The sequence below is a fragment of the Macaca mulatta genome, chromosome 14 (assembly GCF_049350105.2).
Source record: "Macaca mulatta isolate MMU2019108-1 chromosome 14, T2T-MMU8v2.0, whole genome shotgun sequence".
Classification (NCBI taxonomy): Eukaryota; Metazoa; Chordata; class Mammalia; order Primates; family Cercopithecidae; genus Macaca; species Macaca mulatta.
The window spans coordinates 124,025,888-124,044,720 of record NC_133419.1 but is presented as its reverse complement, the minus strand read 5'-3'; the positions used below and the strand labels follow the sequence as shown (position 1 = coordinate 124,044,720).

Below are 18,833 nucleotides of genomic sequence, written 5' to 3'. Positions count from 1 at the left end.
AGAGCAGAGCCATTTTCCAACCATCATTTCCAAATCCTGAATCATGTGAGCAGGCTCAGGTGCTGCTCCAGGACACGTGAGTATGTAACCTCATACTTTTAAGCAAACATCCATTCCATGTGAGAGACTCACAGAGTAATGAAATAAGCCTTCACCCTTGAACAGCAAGAGGAAGCTGGCAACACATTTTCACATGCACTACTCTTCAGACTTCCCATTAATCCACAGACATCCTCTTCTGCAAATGAAGAAGGTAAAGCTCATAGAGGTAAAGTGAAATGCTCAAGCTAATCTCCATAGCTAATCGATGACAGAACTTAAATGTATAGCTGTCTTCTGACATTAAGTCCAATGTTCCCTGCACTCCATTGCCTCTAAATGCGATTCCTTTTTTTTTTTTTTTTTTTTTGGAAACGGAGTCTTGCTCTGTCACGCAAGCCGGAGTACAGAGGCGTGATCTCAGCTCACTGAAACCTTTGCCTTTGCCCACTGAGTTCAAGCAATTCTCGTGCCTCAGCCTCCTGAGTAGCTGGGACTACAGGCACGCACTACCATGTCCAGCTAATTTTTGTATTTTTAGTAGGAACAGGGTTTTGCCATGTTGGCTAGGCTGGTCTCGAATTCCTGGACTCAAATGATCTGCCTCCTCAGCCTCCCAAAGTGCTGGGATTACAGGCATGAGCTACCACACCCTACCACCAGCTCCTTCTCAGGCCACTTGGTGGTATCTACAAGCACCTGTTCACTTGATTGCTTCTTTTCTTGGAAAGAAGCCTTTCATCTTCAAGGCCTAAAAATGATGGGGCTTTGTTTTACACATAATCCAAATAGATTCCAACAGAAGGCAGTACCACAGTAGCTAAGAGGAGATGTGAGTCACACAAATTTGAATTTGAATCCAGAGTCTGCTTTTTCAGATACATATGTCCTTGTTTGTTTTGTTTTGGTTTTTTGTTATTTTGGAAACGGAGTCTTGCTCTGTCGCCCAGGCTGGAGTGCAGTTGCGAGATCTCCACTCACTGCAACCTCCACCTCCCAAGTTCAAGCAATTCTCCTGCCTCAGCCTCCCGAGTAGCTGGTACTACAGGCATCCACCACCACACCCGGCTAATTTTTGTATTTTTAGTAGTGACAGTGTTTTGCCGTGTTGCCCAAGTTGGTCGCGAACTCCTGAGGCCCGCCTCAGCCTCCCAAAGTGCTAGGATTACAAATGTGAGCCACTGTGCCTGGCCGATACATAGGTTCTTCTAATCCAAAAAGTCACCACTTAAAATAACCGCCTGAACTACATCTAGGTGAAAATCCTGCCAAATTTTAAGGATATGTCCCCAAATCCAACAAAAATAAAGGTTCTACTACACACATAGACAACTCTTGAAACCACGAATACCTTCCTAAATCTAACCAAATCTACAGTCATCCCCATCCCAGCCAGCAATGCAAGACTTTTTTTCTTCATACACACACACACACACACACACACACACACACACATATATATATATATATAACATTTTAAGAGCTGGGGGTGGGGGTCTCACCATGTTTTCCAGGCTGAAGTGCAGTGGTTATGCACAGGCACCCTTATAGCCTATTAAAGCCTTGAACTCTTGGGCTCATGTGATCCTCACACCACAACCCAAGTAGCTGGGAATACAGGCCATGCCATTGCACCCGGCTCTTTTTACCATATTTTGTCCTCAGTATATATGACAGAATGTCAAGATCAAAAGAAGGTCTCTTTTAGTTTCTTTTACATTTGAGGGAAAAGCCAATAAGCCATGACAAACTACTTTATTTATTTATTTAAGACGAAGTTTCGCTCTTCTTGCCCAGGCTGGAGTGCAATGGCATGATCTTGGCTCACTGCAACCTCCACCTCCCAGGTTCAAGCAATTCTCCTGCCTTGGCCTCCCGAGTAGCTGGGATTGCAGGCACCCGCTACTACACCTGGCTAGTTTTTTGTATTTTTAGTAGAGACGGGTTTCACCATGTTGGCCAAGCTGGTCTCAAACTCCTGACCTCAGGTGACCCTCCCGCCTCACCTCAGGTGACCCTGCCGCCTCACCTCCCAAAGTGCTGGGATTACAGGCACGAGCCACCGCCCCTGGCCTGACAAACTACTTTAGTTCAAGGTTAGCTCCCACCAAGTTTGCCCCATTTCCCTCTGCTCTGTGAAAAGGGTAGCAGGATGAAGTACCAAACAGAAGGAACTATCCCCAGGGTCCACAAAAATCCATGGAACAAAGCTCTATATCTGCACCTGCAGAGGGAACCATGCTCAGTTATGGCAAACAGAAAAGAGAAACTCTGGAAGGTCCAAAACGCCCATCTGCTGCATAACCAATCCTACTCCTCAGTCCCCACCCCACAGAGACACATGGCTCATCCTGTTTCTCCTGCCACTCTTCATACTGTTCCCCTCAGCCAGTCTTATGCACCCAACCTCATTCTTTTCCTGCTGTTTTCTACTACCCATCTGTATTTGTCATGGTGTCAGCCTCTTCCTTCAAGAAGTCTGCCTCTACTTCTCCAGAACTCTCTCTTTTCTAGTACACAGCACAGTATGTTTTTCAATGGCTCCCACAGGTCTTCTTTTTTTTTTTTTTTTTTTGAGATATAGTCTCACTCTGTGGCCCAGGCTGGAGTGCAGTGGCATGATCTCAGCTCACTGCAGCCCCCGCACCCAGGTTCAATTGATTCTCTTGCCTCAGCCTCCCAAGTAGTTGGGATTACAGGAGCCTGCCACTATGCCCAGCTAATTTTTGTACTTTTAATAGAGACAGGGTTTCACCATGTTGGCCAGGGTGGTCTCGAACTCCTGACCTCAAGTGATCCACACGCCTCGGCCTCCCAAAGTGATGGGATTACAGGCGTGAGCCACTGTGCCCAGGTGTTCATTTCTTATACAAGTGTCCTCTCATTTTCCTTCTCACGGTCTACAATCCCTTACTCTACCTATCCTTCCCCCACACCCTCCTCAACATCACCACTATTAGCTGTTACTAGACTGAGCTCATAGAAATATTCAGTAAGTATTTACTGAATTGAAATCAATGTAATTGAACAGATTTGGAGAAGGAATTCCAGGGAAAGGGATCCAGTTGCTCCGCACAAGAACACAAATCCATTAAGAGACAGGGCCCTAGAGTCCCAAAGTAAATATGTAGGATTTGTGGTACCAATGAACAAGTGAGGACTCCCTGCCCTCCACCAGGCAAGGGGCTTGCCTCAGACACAACTCCCTGAAGCAGCAGTCCTGACCAGAGCTGTGCAGAGCTGCTCTATGGTGCCCTGCACCAATTCTCTACATGAAGGAAGCTCAAACTTCTCCCATTACCCAGATGCCACATTGACCTAGGCAAAAAAGTAGCTGGTACAAACCACAGTCTTGTAGGTATCCATGTCTGAAGAATGATATGGTAGGAAATGTGACTCACTCAATGTCAATATTTCACTTCCACACAAGTGCGCCAGTTAAGGCAAGCCGGTGTGGCCAAACGTAAAATAAGATGGAAACGGAGTTCAGAAATATAAACCACTTAACTACTTCTCTGGCCTTTTGCTATCTCCATCTGTAGAAAGGGAGCCATAGTAATACCTACCTCAGAGAGTTTGCGGTAGGGATGGAATCTGGAGGTACGTGAAGTGCTCAACATAGTGGCCCGCATGGTAAGGGCTCGATAACTATTAGCTGCTCTTATTATTATTATTTATTTCGCTGTGGGGATCAAAGGAGATGGAATGCAGCGTGAAGCCCCACGTAAACGTGTCGTGCAACATGAAGCCCCTCACCCTGGGCTGGGGAGCGGGTGGCACTTGTGAAAACTGAAAGCCACCATCCCTGGGACCAGGCGCAGCGCCCGCCAGAAGCGCCTCTGGTGACGGGCTCCTACTCTCCCCCAGGACGTTTCCCCCAGGATGCCCCGAGGCCCTGGACGGCTCTGGAGAGGAAGGGAGGGAAGGGAAGGAGACGGATGGAATGGGGACGTACCTGCTTTCACTGCACTCCTTCCGCTCCCTCACCCTCAGCCACTTGCGGAGGAGGAAGCGTTTTCGGCGCGGGGACGCGCTGGGTGTGGAGCAGTTGGACCACGGGGTGTCTTCGTCGCTGGAGGGCGTGATCTCGATGGACGGCAGCTGCAGGAACTCTTTGCCGGGGGTCAAGACGCCGGGTAGGTCCCGGGCCAGCCCCGCCTCCAGGCTCTGCTCCTGTACGTTCTTCATGCGGCGCATCTTGAAGCGCCGGCGGCGAAGCGTGGGGGTCGACGAACTGGACCAGACCGGGCTGCCCTCAGCCGCGCCCTGCGGCTCGGGCACCTGCAGGGCGGGCAGCGGCCGGTTCTCCATCATGTTGGCCGCCGGCATGGGGGCCGTCGCCTCTGCGCTCGCCCTGCGCCCTCCGCCAGCGGCCTCGTTCGCGTCTCCCGCTGGCTGCTCCCCACCCTCGGCCCGCGGCACACTCCCCTCTCCAGGGGCCGGAGGACCAAGTTCCTTTCCCCAGAGCACAGAGAGGAAGGGACGCGAGGAGACGCGGCGTGGCGCGCCGCCTCCCAGAGTCTAACTTTTCGGAGCGCGAGTCCTCCGGGCCGTCAGCCGCCGGCGAGGCCACCCTGGCGGGGCGGGAGCTGCCTGCCAGCCACCCGGTCGCCCTCCTGGGGCTCCCCTCGCGCGCCCGCTTGTTTTTCTTCCGCTGCGCTCCCTCGCTTGCTGCGTCTTTGCCTTAGCGGAACTCGGCAGCCCGGGGCCCCAGGGGGCGGTGCAGCAAACTCTCAGCGGTTTGCGTTCAGCAGACCAGGTTGGGGAGCCGGCTTGGCGCTGCAGGGAGGTAGAGAGCAGGAGGAAGAGGCAGTGGTAGGAGGGAAAGGGGGAGAGAGAGAGAAAGCGAGACACTGGATAAAAACAAAAAAGGAGGAGGAGGAGCGGGGGCTGGGGGCGGGGTGGGGGGACTATCCTGAATGGACTAGCACTGGCAGCGACCGCTAGTGTAACTGTACACGGATTCCCCAGGGGAGGGACTCTACCTCCAAGTAAAGGCTGCTCCAATCAGCCTGGTGAAATAGGATCACAAACCAAACTTTCTCAGGGCAATGATTGGCCAGGCAGCTCCCATTAGTCAAACTCGGCTATTTCCTTGGGGGTGGGGGGTGCAGAGAAAGGGGAATCAATGAATTCAGTCCTCACTCTCTCAGGCCACCCATGACACAGGGTTGAAGGAAAATGAGGAGACTTTTCAACTAGCTCTTGTCTCCTAAGAAAGGCACTTTGAATTATTTGGGGGTGTGGGTAGTGGCACTGCAGGCCGGAGTATAGTCAGAGGAGGAAAGCAAGGTTGCTGGAGGCTGCTTCCAAAATGACAAGCTGAGAAGAGAGGACAGTTCTCCCGTGGCGGCGTGAGCTGAGGACACCAGACATGACACACCAAGGAAAGACAGACAATAGGGTCTGAGAGACAAAGGACACAGGACCAGTAAGGACAATGGGGGCTGAACCCTGTACATGAGCCAGCTGCCAGTACTATAGCTGCGTCCTGAGCAAAGAATGAAATGAGGAGTGGGTGAGCACCCGCAAAGCAATGCCTCCAACAGAGCCCCAGGGAGTTGAGTGTACCCCCCCCCCTTACATTCCTGAGGGCTGATTCAGTTCTGCTCCAGTCTGCCGTGGACTGGGTCACAGAGTCCAGTATGTCCCCATGTCATGGAACCTAGGAAGTCTGGGTCAGTCCTGGTAGCATCCCAAGATGTGCTGAACCACACTCATTCTCTAGACCCAGGCCCTAAGAGATCATCAACCCTAGAACTGATCTGTCCTATTTAGGTGCTCTCTGTGGGCACTGAGTCTAACCCAGCCCAGCTCCTAGAGCAAGGCTGTAGCACCCATTCTCCTCCTTCATCCCTAGCCCAATGCATTTGTCTCTTGGGTCAGTAACTGTTTTGTTTGTTTTGTTTTTAAAAAACAAAGTCTCACTCTGTTGCCCAGGCTGGAGTGCCGTAGTGCAGTCATGGCTCACTGCAACCTTGAATTCCTGGGCTCAAGCTGTCCTCCCACCTGAGCCTCCTAAGCAGCTGGGAGTACAGGTGCACACCACCACACCCAGCTAAGTTTCATTTATTTTTGTAGATATGAGGTCTTGCTATTTGCACAGGCTGGTCTCAAACTCCTGGCCTCAAATGATCTACCCGCCTTGGCCTCCCAAAGTGCTAAGATTACAGGCATGAGCCACCATACCCAGCCCGGTCAATAACTTTCAAAGAGATCATGAGAAGCACCCAAGAATATACCATGAAGTCCACAATCTGATCCACCCCTCTTTTCTGCCACTCTCAGAGTCCAGTTTCCATCTGGGAGCCAATGCCCAGCTTCCATGCCAGGACAAAGGTCACATTTCACAAGTATCCTAAAGCTGAGGAAAATTCACACCCCTAAAGACTACAAGAATTCACTGCAAGTAAATACATCCCTGCAGTTCAGCAAGACATCAAGGGCTGACAGCTGGCTATGGGTCTACCAAGCTCTGCAATGACACCTGTCAAGTATGGAAAAGCTCAAGGCATGCTGACATTACACAACCTTTGAGAGGCTAGGAAACTGAGGGAAATACGTCTTCCTCAGGGAGAGAGATGGTGCGGCTGAAAAGTCAAGGCCAGGCCCACCCTTAAATGACTCCCTGGAATGTCGGCCCCGTTTCTGAAATCCAGCCACTGGCCCTCTCAGGAGTGATTTGGTATCACTCTATTTTAACTCCCGGACATAGCACAGAAAGCAGAAACCCCTTCCCATCAGGTGTCAGGCCTGGCAAGGAGCAGGTCATCTCTTCCGGCTCCAGGGATGCTGAGGAGGCTGCGCTGTAATTCCAAACTTCAGGATCCAGAGCTAAGCCAAGTTCCACAGAGTTTGTTCACTCCCTTGTACTTCCTCCAAGGACGAGTGTTTTGCAGGGGATCTGGTAACTTCCCAGTTCAAGGAACCTGCGTATTGGGTGGGCTCTTGACATAGAAGATGAGGGTCTCAGGAGCTTATGGGAAGAAAGGAAGCCAGGACACTACCATTCGCTTCGAGGCCAAAAAAACAAAAGGATGGTGCACAAGACGGGGCAAGAAGATTCTATGGGCAACTTGGGAAGAGAGAGAAACAACAAGGGGGGAAGCTTTAAGTTTGTTCTGGGCACTCTGAATTTAAGTGTATACCTCTTACAAGGAAGAAAAGCCACCAGCTCTCTCTTCCCACACATTTCAGCCACTTTTCCCACCCACAGTAGATTCTGAACCTGAAATCCTATGAGATTTAATTTAAGCCTTGGGCACAGCAGTGGCTAAGAGTGATCATTTACATTTCACCTGGCCTGAGAGAAAACCTCCAAACAGGAATCTAAAGTCTCGCTTGGGAAGCAGATACACAGAACTCTTAGTCTGAACACTGTCCTTACTCACTTGCACCTGCAGTCCCTTCTTTTTTTCAAGCCATAACCTTTTTGACCATTAAAACCCTGTTCAAAACACGTCCCCCAGCCCTTTCCAGCTGTTTCTCTTGCCCATGGCTCTGGCAAGTAAGATAATAAATGAGGCACTGCTTTGAAATATGAAATGCCCTGCAGCTGTGAGCCATCATTACCATTAAGACTATAAGCTCCTTGAGGAAAGAATCAAGTTTCTCCTTCCTTTAATTCTCTCCAGTATCCTGTGCTTTTTATGTGTTTGGTGACCTCTACACTTTTGGAAAGAGCTTTCATACACCACACTGTGTCTTCCCAGCGGCCTTTACAAAAATTGATGAAAGTGGGACAGAGAGATTCAGTAGTTTATCCAAGGTCACAGATAAATGACGATGGCTAATCAATGACAAGGCCAGAACTGGAACTCACGCCTTCTGAAGCCAGTTTAGAGGCCTCCAAAAGTGTAGAGAAACAATTTCTCAAAGTAGCTGATGCCAACGTCGGAACCAAAGAGTTTCCATGCCCTGCATCAGAATCTCAGCAATTGCATTTGCTCCCCAAGTCTCCCCACTCCCATATTTCTTCTCTCCAATATTTGGCTCTCAGCAACCCCACAGTTCTCTGTGAAACTGGCCTCACCTTTGCCCCCATTCCCCGCTTCCCCAGACAGGTGGTAGCCAGAACAACCCAGCCTCCCCTCTCCCACCTGCAGCCAGGCCTCTGACTTTAAATGAAAGGAGGTCATATTACCAAGCAACTGTTGTTTATTCTCAGCTGCAAAGGCTCGCTTTGCCTACAGATACAAGACACCCAACACCTGTCTATTACTTCTGGAGACTCATAAACTATTATTATTATTCAATTTCCAGGAGAAAACTTAAGTGAAACATAGTAGCTTCCAGGCTAGATTTCTCCTGGGTACACATCCAAGTAAATGTGAACTGGAAGGCGCAGGCACCCCGGACACATTATTGCACCTGCTCCAGGATGCCAAGGCAAGGAACTCCCACGGACACAGGAATGTCTCCCCACAACACTGTTGTTGCAAGAAAGACAGTCCCCACTCTCAATGCTGGGACACAGAGTCTCTCCCTGACACAACATTCAGAATGGCCAATCCCAACGGTTGGCCCATTACAAGGGAAAGAAGCAGGCAGTAGGCATAGAAGAAGTGGAATTTGCGGCTGGCAGAAAACCTGGAAATACGGACAGAAACGTGGACGATGCTGAGAGCAATGTTAACTGTCTTCAAACACAAAACGAAGGATGGCCAGATATCACTCTGCAACTCTCATTTTGCTGCTGAGCAAGAGGAAATGCATTTCTGTAGAGTGCAGCATGGGGGATTTGGGATAGATGATAAACATTTACTGAGGGTGAGGCTGTTTAAGGACTGGCATGAATGACTAAGGCTGGGTAGAGAATGGCCTTCTCTGTAGATCTTTTAAAGGTAACTGGAGCCTAGTTAGAGGCGGTGGCAGGAAAGAGATGATCTCTTAAAGGCCCAGCCCACCCTACTACTGTGGGTCTCTAAGACCCAGATGGTTGCTTTTTAAAGTAGAAGCAATTCGCTTACACCTAAAACAAAGTCTGTTTGAGCTGACCTGTTACTGGCTCAATGGCATTTTGATCACCGGATGCTAAACCCTCCCTGAGACCTACAAACAGCTTTAATATCTTGCACTGATGAACTAGAAATACAGGGATCAATTACCAGGATGGTACTGAAGCAAGGAAGTGAGGGCTCGGGGAGGAAGACAGGAGAAAGAATTGGAGGGAATAACTTAAACTCTTCCCCGTGGTATCTCCTTCCGTTTCTTTCACGAGTCCTCCCTTCATTTCCCCAGGGAGGGGCTCGCTACTTTAAGAAGGGTCAGGGGACGCTGCACTGAATTGGTGTAGTTAGAGAAGGAGTGTGGAGGAGGAGGCTGATGCTGGTTAAATACAACCTAAATCAAACCACAGTTGACCAACCACCACATCCAGCTTCTCCTTCCAAGGAAAAAGGGAGAAAATGCTTCAGGACTTGGATGGAGACTCAGTTTTGGAGAACAGAGCCCTGGGCAGTGCTCTCAACCTTGGGGAGTGCACAGGATCAGCTGTTTGCTTCCAACAGCCTTCACAGGGGCCAGGGTGAGCAATGACGTCACCTCGGGAGAAGGACTGTCACCAGATAAGCCTCATTGGTGTAATTGCTCATCAAAAGGCTTCGGCGTCAAAGAAGAATGTTTTGCACAACATTTGGCTGCCCTTGTACTTGACACCAAGAATACCAAGGCACAGAAGGACATTATCTCTTGTCCTCTAAATCTTGCAAGAACTTATGTGCGAACCAGGGCTGAAAAAGACTCTCTGAGGTTGCCCCATCTGTCCTTGGCTGCCCATCCCAAGGAAAGCAGGTGGCATGTGCTGGAAATTCTGCTCTTGCTTTCCTCAGAAGCATTGCAAAATACCATCAGCCTATACTAATTACCAACTAGTGACTGAGTGTGCAGACCCAAAGTCAAGCCACCTGAGTTTTGTACCCGTTTCCATCACTTACTAGCAGTTTTATTGTGGCTAAGTTATTTAACTTCTCTGTAACTCAGTTTCCTCATCTGTACAATCAAGATAATAAATGGCATCTCCTTGCTGGAGTGATTGTAAGCGTTAGTGCTATGTAGGGCACTTAGAACAGAGTTTGGCACACAGTAAGTGCTCAATAAATGTTAGCCTTTGTTATGTGTAAGTTTCCCTTATAATACCCTTCATAAGAAACAGGACTATTCTTGTTGATTTTCAATGCAGTTTAATTCTACAAGTGGTTGTTAAGCTAGAGCACTGTGTAAGTCTCCCTGTTCAGGAAGCCCTTGGGATATAGCTAGATAAATAAGATACACATGGTGCATTGAAACACATGATCTCTCAAAGCAGAATTAATTAAGTGCAAAATACAAGTGCACAAGAGGTGTGAGTGGAAAGATTGATAAATTTTAACTAGAGGAAAAGAGGCAGTCTAAGCAGGTCCTATGGAAGAACTGGTATTTAAGTTAATACTTCAAGTAGGAATTTCAATAAAAAAGAATAGGGCATTAGCAGTTGGAATAAAAGCAATGAGGAGTGAAAACTCACAGAGTCGTTTTGAAAATAGGAAAAGATAAGTCAGAGCATAGGGTAGGACATACAAGATTAGGCAATGAGGCTGGACAAACAAGGGGTCGGATTGCAGTGTAGAAGGGTTTTGTTTTGTCTTGTTTTTAAATTAGAGACAGGGTCTTGCTATGTTGCCCAGGCTTGTCTTGAACTTCTGGTCCAAAGGGATCCTCCTATCTCAGCCTTCCAAAGTGCTGGGATTACAGGTGTGAGCCACCACACCTAGCCTAGTGTTGAATTATAGATTTTATTATTTAGGCAAAGGATACTATTCAGATTGGTTTGGGTTTGGTGGTTTTCTTTTTTTTTGTTTTTTTTGTTTTTTGTTTTTTTTGGTGTTGAGGGGGCTACATTACTAACCTGTATTTGGGAAGCATCAACTCTGGTGACAGCGTGAAATCTGACATTTGAACTGGAGAAAAAAGCAGATAGGAACCATAAAAACCAATTAAGAGATTATCATTCAATCAGCCAATATTTTTGGAACATTGACCATATATATGAATGGCAAATAGTTCAGGTAAAAGATGGAGAAAATCTGAAATACGGCAGGGGTAAAATGTGGAATGAGAGGAGATAGGCAAGGAAAAGGAGAAACCTCTGGAAGAAAACCAAGAAACAGCACTCACTGGGAAACCGAGGGGAGAAAGGAGGCATTTATTGCATGGCTACACTAAGCCAGGCGCTGCGCTGAGTGCCTCACCCACAAAATCCCAGCTGACCCTTGCAACAACTCTGAGAAATAAATATCAAAAGTCCTATTTCAAGGTGATGGGAGATTTTACAACGTGACTTGCCCAAGTTCACACAGCTAGTAGAAGATGAACACAAATTTAAACTAGGGTCTCTTTGCTTTAAAACTCATACTTTTAAAATTATACTACATTTCAAAGGGATAAATGTTACTATATCCTATAATGAAGTCAGGCAGAAGACAGATAGAGATAATTCCATTAAATTTTGTAATTAGGTCATTGATGACCTTTGAGACAACAATTTCAGTAGAGTGGTCAGAGAAGAAATGAGATTGCTATGGGTTAAAGAGTAGATAGGGAATGAATTAATGGAAGCTGCAAGATTAGACTGCCCTTTCTAGAAATTTGTCAGCAAAAGGAAGGAGGGACATCTATTCTCAAATAGTTTTTGAGCATTTACTATGTGTTAAACACCCTTCTAATGCCTAGAGTTAGACTGTGAAAAGTTACTTGTGGTTGGAGTGGGAGCAAAAGGAGACAGAAAGAGAAGAGGGGACAGGAGAGGAGTGGAGGCGAGAAGGAGAGGAGAGGGAACATTTGGGGTTGGGGATAAGGTTTTTTCTCTTTTAATTTGTGTGTGTGTGTTTTATTGTTGGTAGATGTTATGTTTTAGAGGAACAAAATGTGACTATGATTATGCCATTTACAATGGAGTTCTGCCTATATCTGCTAAGAAAATTGGAGCTTCGTGGTGTACCTGGTAATCTAGCAAATCAATCAAAAAGTATTTAGTCTTCCCAGACTCTAAGCATACCATAATAGTGAGTAGTGTGAAGTTTCTGAAAGTTTATGAAAAATGATTACTGCTTCCTACAAATATTTTTTGAATGCCTATCAAAGATGACTCTGGCCTCAGTTGCTTCAAATCTGGGGGAAGGGAGGAAGGAGCAGAAAACCAATCCAAGAACTACAGTTTGGTAAATTCACTTCAAGAGAAATGTGTACCAAATGCAATATGAAAACAGGGAGAAGAATCCTGATCCAGAGAGAATTTCACAGAGAAGACAGTTCTTAGTCAAGGTTTGAAGGTGAGCAGCGGCGTTTTCCATGTAGAACAAGGGGGCCATATTTCCAGCAGAAGACCCACATGTGCAGAGGCATTGAGACATAAAAGAAAGCACGGTTTGATCGCTTCTCGGCCTTTTGGCTGAGGTCAAGTGTAGGAAGCATGGTGTGCTATTGGAATTGCAAAAATAACAGTTTGAAGCATAATGAATGTAATGAAAAAGTTTTTAAAACCTAGAAAACAGTTGCCTGGTTTGTTCTGATGGGACAGGATGTTTGCCGAACACCAGGGAGATATTAGCCTTTAAATGTCGTGTCAAGCAAAAAATCGGAATTGCTTTGTTATGACACAGGAAGGAGCTGAAGAAGACTAGGCTCCATGGAGGATTTTCATTGGTGGCCCCTGTAACCCAGCTCTGGACAACCATTCCTACTGTACCCTGACAGGTTTATCTTTCTGCAAACAATGCATCTTGAGGGAGTAACTGTAAACTATTCACCCCTATGCAATTCTGCACTTGGCACGAACTCTTGCCTCAATGAAATTCACACTGTGGGATGTTCTCACTTCTCAGAAATAGTCCGTTTCCTCTATCCTGCTGCGCTCCGCCCCAGAGCTGCCCCTAGTGGCAAGCACCCCTGTTGTATCCACCCCCATCCCTCTCCTAGAAATGGAGACTCAGGACCACTGTGCTCACATTTTTGCCTCAATCCAGTGACTACATGGCATTTTAAACACTCTGAAATTGAGATTTAGGGATGAGTTACGCTAAGTAATCTACAAAGTCTTTTTGTAGCTTTCAGGGTCTATCGACTGGAAAGGTCTACTTTGCTTCAGGCAATCCTGATGTATGAAAATACAGATTTAAAAAATATCTGAATCTGGCATGATCCTTCGTATAATTCAAATCATTTGTTTTACAGAAAATATTTATTAAAATACATTGTTTCTTTACATGTATGAAATTTTAATTCAATGATAAACTTGAATAAGGCACACTCAGATGAGAAAGTCATCTGTTGCATAACTTTGGGTGTCCAAATAGACATGAAACATGTCACCTTTCCCAGGAAAAGAAACAACTTCATATTCTATGCCGTCAACCACTCCCTGGATGTAAGCAGATACCTCTGGAAGACATATTAATTCTGTCTGACAGTTGGACATTTTTATAAGCAGTAAAAATACCACCTTCCTTAGGTGACAGATTTATAGACCTGGAAGAAGCATTAGCTATTTCATCCCATGCACATCCTTCTTCTACTCTATCTGACTCAGGTTCATAGATGAGAAACTGAGGCATAGGCAAGATAAATTTTAGACCAACATCACGAAGCTGAAGCTGAAACTGTTTTATGTAAATCAAATATCTTTCAGTCAAGCGCTACCTTCATGACTTCTAGTATTATTTTGAACATAATAATTTGACCTCTGAGAATAATTAAAAAACAAACTGCACAGAGGAGTCCTAACAGCCAGTCTGAATTTGTTGGCAAACATTCTGTGTGCGTCTAATTCCCTCATAAGCCCACACAGAGCAAGAAGTTAATCAAACACAAATACCTCACTAGAACTAATCCCAACACATGGATGTGTAGATTTGCATAAAAGGTATAGAATGGTTACTGGCACTTGGGAAGGCCTTTTTGCTTTACATAAACAGGATACCTGTATGTGGGAAATTCCCCTAATACATTTTACTTGATTGATATACAACTTGGCAAGAACATCACTACTTACTAAAAGTGTGTCTGTAAACAATTAACTTACATGGTCTTGCCCTTTCACCTTAAAGCAAGTATGTGATACCTAGGACTTGAACCACATGAAAAATCTGCTTAGTCAGGTATAGATTAGAAATGTTTCAGTGTCCTAAAAATTTTCAGATTCACCTAAGATTTCATGAGCAAGGCACTATATTTTGTCATTTAAGTCTCATAATAATCCTTTGAGGTGAGTGTCATTCCTTCCCATTGCAGTGATGAGGAAACTCAGGCTCAGAGAGATGAAGAACTGCAGAGGTCAATACTTAAACCCAGGTATTCTGAATCCCAGACCAGTGTTTTCTCCACTTCACTGTTGCTCTCTTTTGACTTTCTATAAAATACACATTCGAACAGGTTCTCCCTGTCATCATTTGTGAAGACATGTAGCTGATTTGCAATTTGGCAAATTAATTAATTTGGAGTTGCAATTTGGCAAACCAATACCCTTTGTTTTCTTTTTTAATTCAGTCAGTTTCTATTTGTTCCCTAAATTTCCTTGGGAGTTTGTATTGAATTCTAAATATTAAAGAGAAAAAAAACACACTATCCCAAATATTTAGCAGAACTCCCTTGCAATAAATTATTATATTAGCAATACATTCTCTTCATGGCATGTTCAGGCCACAAAATCAGTTTCTTATTTACCTTTAATAATGTAGGTATAGCTCTAATTTATAATTTTACCCAAGTGTCTCTAGTATCTCTTACCTATTAAGAAGTCTACCTATAGATCCGAGATGAATCATCAGGGTTCGGTAAGTCCTGGTGCTTCCTGGCTCCTGTTACCGAGGACTGCAGACTCAAGGCTCCAAGCGGGCACTTTGGACCACAGAGGAGAAAACTGCAGAGTCCAAGCCTCCACTATGTTCATTTGCTTAAAATGAGGTTTGCCATCCTCTGTTGAAATAGTAGCTTAGTAAACAATAAAAGACCTTTAAAAGTAGCCTTTCCGTGGTCTTAAGATTCTAATTTAGCTTCCACGGGTAGATCTAACTTGTTTCCAGAATGTAGTCAGGCAACGGTTTAAATCTTACTAGCCAGAGCAAAGTCTTCCTTTTTGAAGGCTTGTTCACATGATCATTCCGTGCAAGTTTGCTACCTATGCAGGACCTTGGACCTTGGAACAAGGACACTGGGTTCCATTCCCACCATAATAAAATCTCCCCAGCTTAACTCAAAGAACAGCCAGTCAGCACTCATTGGCCCCATATGTCCTTCAGGCAGAGGCCCACTAGGGTACTGAAAATCTAGTCTACTGCTTTGCTTCTTTTTTCTTGCTCCCTCTCTCTCTTTCTCTTTCTCTCTCTCATTTACACACACACACACACACACACACTCCCCTACTCCTTTCTTGCAACAGATAGTTTTTTTTGTTTTGTTTTGTTTTGTTGTTTTGTTGTTGTTTTAAGAGACCGGGTCTCTATCACCCAGGCTGGAGTGGAGTAGCACAATCATAGTTTACTGCAGCCTCAAACTCCTGGCCTCAAGCAATCCTCCTGCCTCAACCTACCAAGCAGCCTGGACTAGAGACATGTGCCACCACACCCGGCTAATTTTTATTATTTTTTGTAGAGACAGGGTCTGGCTATGTTGCCCAGGCTGGTCTTGAACTCCTGGTCCCAAGCAATCCTTTAGCCTTGGCCTCCCAAAGTGCTGGCAGTACAGGCATGAACCATGCCCAGCAGATGCTGTTAATCCAAAAATAAATGATGAGTTCCCTTCTGTGGAAGTGGTAAAGCCCAGAGTGAACCTATTGGGGACAGTATCACTATGAGTTTGAGACCAGATAACCTCTATGGTCACTTGCAAGTCTAAGATTCTAGAGCATTCCACAGTTCCCAGGTTCTATATATAGCAAGTCCCTGTCTGTTCTTGCTCTTCAAGTTGTCCTTTTATGATGTATTTTCTTTCTGTTCTCCTTTGAAAGTGTCCTCAGTATTCATTTATTAATCAATCTTCACTAGCGTAAAAAAACCTCAAAGCAGTTTACCCGTACCTCTTTCCAATACATCATTTCCCACCTTTATCACAATTAGCGATGTGCATTTTCCACGCACCCTCAGACTGTGGCTGCCATCCGCACAGGATTTATGTCCCATTCATTGTTGTTGTCTGTTACCGAGCTCACTGCTCCAGACTGAGCACTTACATTTATGCTCTATGTCTATGAATGAAATGTCTATGAATGAAAAAATGATGGTGGAGGGACAGGGGAGGACAAGGAACAGGGCCGGGAGGTTTGAAGAGGCACCAAGTACAATTATTTCCCAGCCTGCAAGTCCCTAGAAATTGCTCTTCTGCCATAATGCCCTTCTGGAGAGAAGAAAACTGAAGAATATCATCTGCTTCAGCTCTGCCATTTTCCTAGGGGCAGCTCTTGAATGTGGTCACAATGTTCCTTAGATTATCATATCACACGAAGCCAACACCACAGAGGAGGTCTCGGGAGAAGTAACCTGGGACACTAATGCCTTTTGCCCAGAACATTCACTCCTGATTAACCAAAGTTCAGGGTTTTTTAGGTAAGGGTGTTTGGACTATGAATCGTTGAGGAGCAATTAAAGGAAGGAACAAGAATGTATTTGGAAAAAACAGCTTATCTATCAACTCTTAAGAAAATACCCTGAATCGGAGTTTATTCAATCCTCTTTCTCCTACTGGTAAGGTCCCCAGCTTAACCATCCCCGAGACAGGGGATTTCATCCTACCCTCTTTCAAAGATCTCCAGATAGGCAAATCTTCCAACTCCCCTTGGGACACCCTGACAGACTTGTGTTCCGCTGCTGCCCAGCCCTCCAGAAAAATAACCATCCTCTTCCATGGTTTTCTGTTTGAAGGATGTCTGCCAGTCCCGATTTGAAGGCTGACATTAAGCCATCATTTTATTTCCCCAAAATGTCTGTTTATTCCATTTGAGTTTCAAAGTGGAAAAGTACCTTAGAGAAAGCAAGCCAGCTTCCACATTTTATATATGAAATAGTTAGGGCACAGTGGTTCATTCCTATAATCCCAGCACTTCGGGAGGCCAAGGTGAGAGGGCTGCTTGAGGACAGGCGTTTGAGACCAGCCTGGGCAACATAGTGAGAGCTGATCTCTACAAAAAACCATTTTAAAAATTAGCCAGGCATAGAAGCATGTGCCTGTAGCCACAGCTACAGGTTGCTCACTGCAACCTCCACCTCCCAGGTTCAAGTGATCTTATGACTCAGCCTCCCGAGTAGCTGGAATTACAGGCGCACACTACCACACCTGACTAATTTTTATATTTTTCGTACAGACAGGATTTCCTCATGTTGGCCAGGCTGGTCCCGAACTCCTGACCTCAAGTGACCCGCCCACCTCGGCCTCCCAAAGTGCTGGGATTACAGGCGTGGGTCACTGCGCCCAGCCTGTTTGTTTTATTGATACATGATAGATGTGCATATTTTGGGGGTGTGATCATTTACTGCATTCATATAATTTGTAAAGATCAATTCTGATGCCAGAGTTTATGTTCTCACATGATTTGCTTGTTCTCCTTCAGGGTGGAGTGATTTCAGACTTTAATGTCAACATCTCCATCCTAAGTTAGTACCTGATTTGATAAGTCACGAATGCATCTGTACTACACAATGATTGCATGTGCCTGTACAAAATACCATTACACATTCTTTTTTTCTTTTTTCTTTGAAACGGAGTCTCGCTCTGTGACCCAGGCTAGAGTGCAATGGCGCGATCTCAGCTCACCGCAACCTCTGCCTCCCAGATTAAAGTGATTCTCCTGCCTCAGTCCCCTGGGTAGCTGGGATTACAGGCACACGCCACCATGCCAAGCTAATTTTTGTATTTGTAGTAGAGACAGAGTTTCACCACGTTGGCCAGGATGGTCTCGAACTCCTGACCTCGTGATCCACCCATCTCGGCCTCCGAAAGTGCTGGAATTACAGGCTTAAGCCACCGCACCCTGGCTACGCATTCTTAATATCCATCACATGACCTGTTTGAGATTAATGTAGCCCTTGCACTTCATTGATAGTTACCTTGTCTTCCATAAGTGAAGTACAAGGGTTCTGGATATAGAAAATCTGAGTTCAAATCCCAGATTCACCACTTATTACCAAGTTCATTCATCTCTCAGTGCCTCAGTTAACCAATGAAAATCAGATTGATAATAATAGTGCCCATCTCAAGGGCTTATTGTGGAAGATAAACAGATAATACACATAAAGCACTTAGCTCAGTCGCTAGCACATAGCACACAGTAAAAAAAAAAAAAAAAAAAAAAAAAAAAAAAGTCGATGGTTACTTCATTTTTATGTCTGCAATCGCGTGTATAGTCATCACACTTTCATCACTCATGTAATGATATCCATTCAGGCAACAAGTTATGCCTGGCTACAGGGACATATCACACAGCCACCATAGGACACTATAAAAATCCACCTTTTCTAAACAGTGCCACACATTTATGAAATCCAGTTACCATTTCAGTAGCTCCCTACTCATACACACAGAAAAAGATGAATAAAGACTGAGGTCAAGTTAATAGCTTAAAATAGAGGTTTATTTATTTTAAGGCCTGTGGAGTAGCAGGGAGTAGAAAATGGTAACAATTGGTACAATTATGACCATTATCCCTATCACATCATTCTTATCACTAGTGTGAACAGAACTCTTGGGCTGGTCAGCATCTCAGATTTCTGTACTTGCTTTTTCTGCAGGAACTAGAGAATGCTTCATTGCTCCTTTATAACAGGAGTGGT

The 18,833-nt window shown here is 45.5% G+C and overlaps 1 protein-coding gene across 12 annotated transcripts in view; it reads right to left on the bottom strand.

The window, feature by feature from the left end:
* Window positions 1–18,833, bottom strand: part of GRAMD1B (GRAM domain containing 1B) — a 269,048-nt gene that overhangs the window by 191,924 nt on the left and 58,291 nt on the right. For 6 of the 12 annotated variants that reach the window (XM_015115996.3, XM_077964549.1, XM_077964551.1 and 3 more), the window contains exon 2: window positions 3,995–4,818. The exons of 2 other annotated variants lie outside the window; for them this stretch is intronic. In XM_015115996.3, the coding sequence (XP_014971482.1) occupies window positions 3,995–4,368 (374 nt within the window). In that variant the 5' untranslated portion in view covers window positions 4,369–4,818. Of the gene's footprint in view, window positions 1–3,994; window positions 4,819–14,799; window positions 15,117–18,833 lie in introns of those variants that run through there. 4 more of the 12 variants (XM_077964556.1, XM_077964554.1, XM_077964548.1 and 1 more) reach the window with 3 other exon arrangements.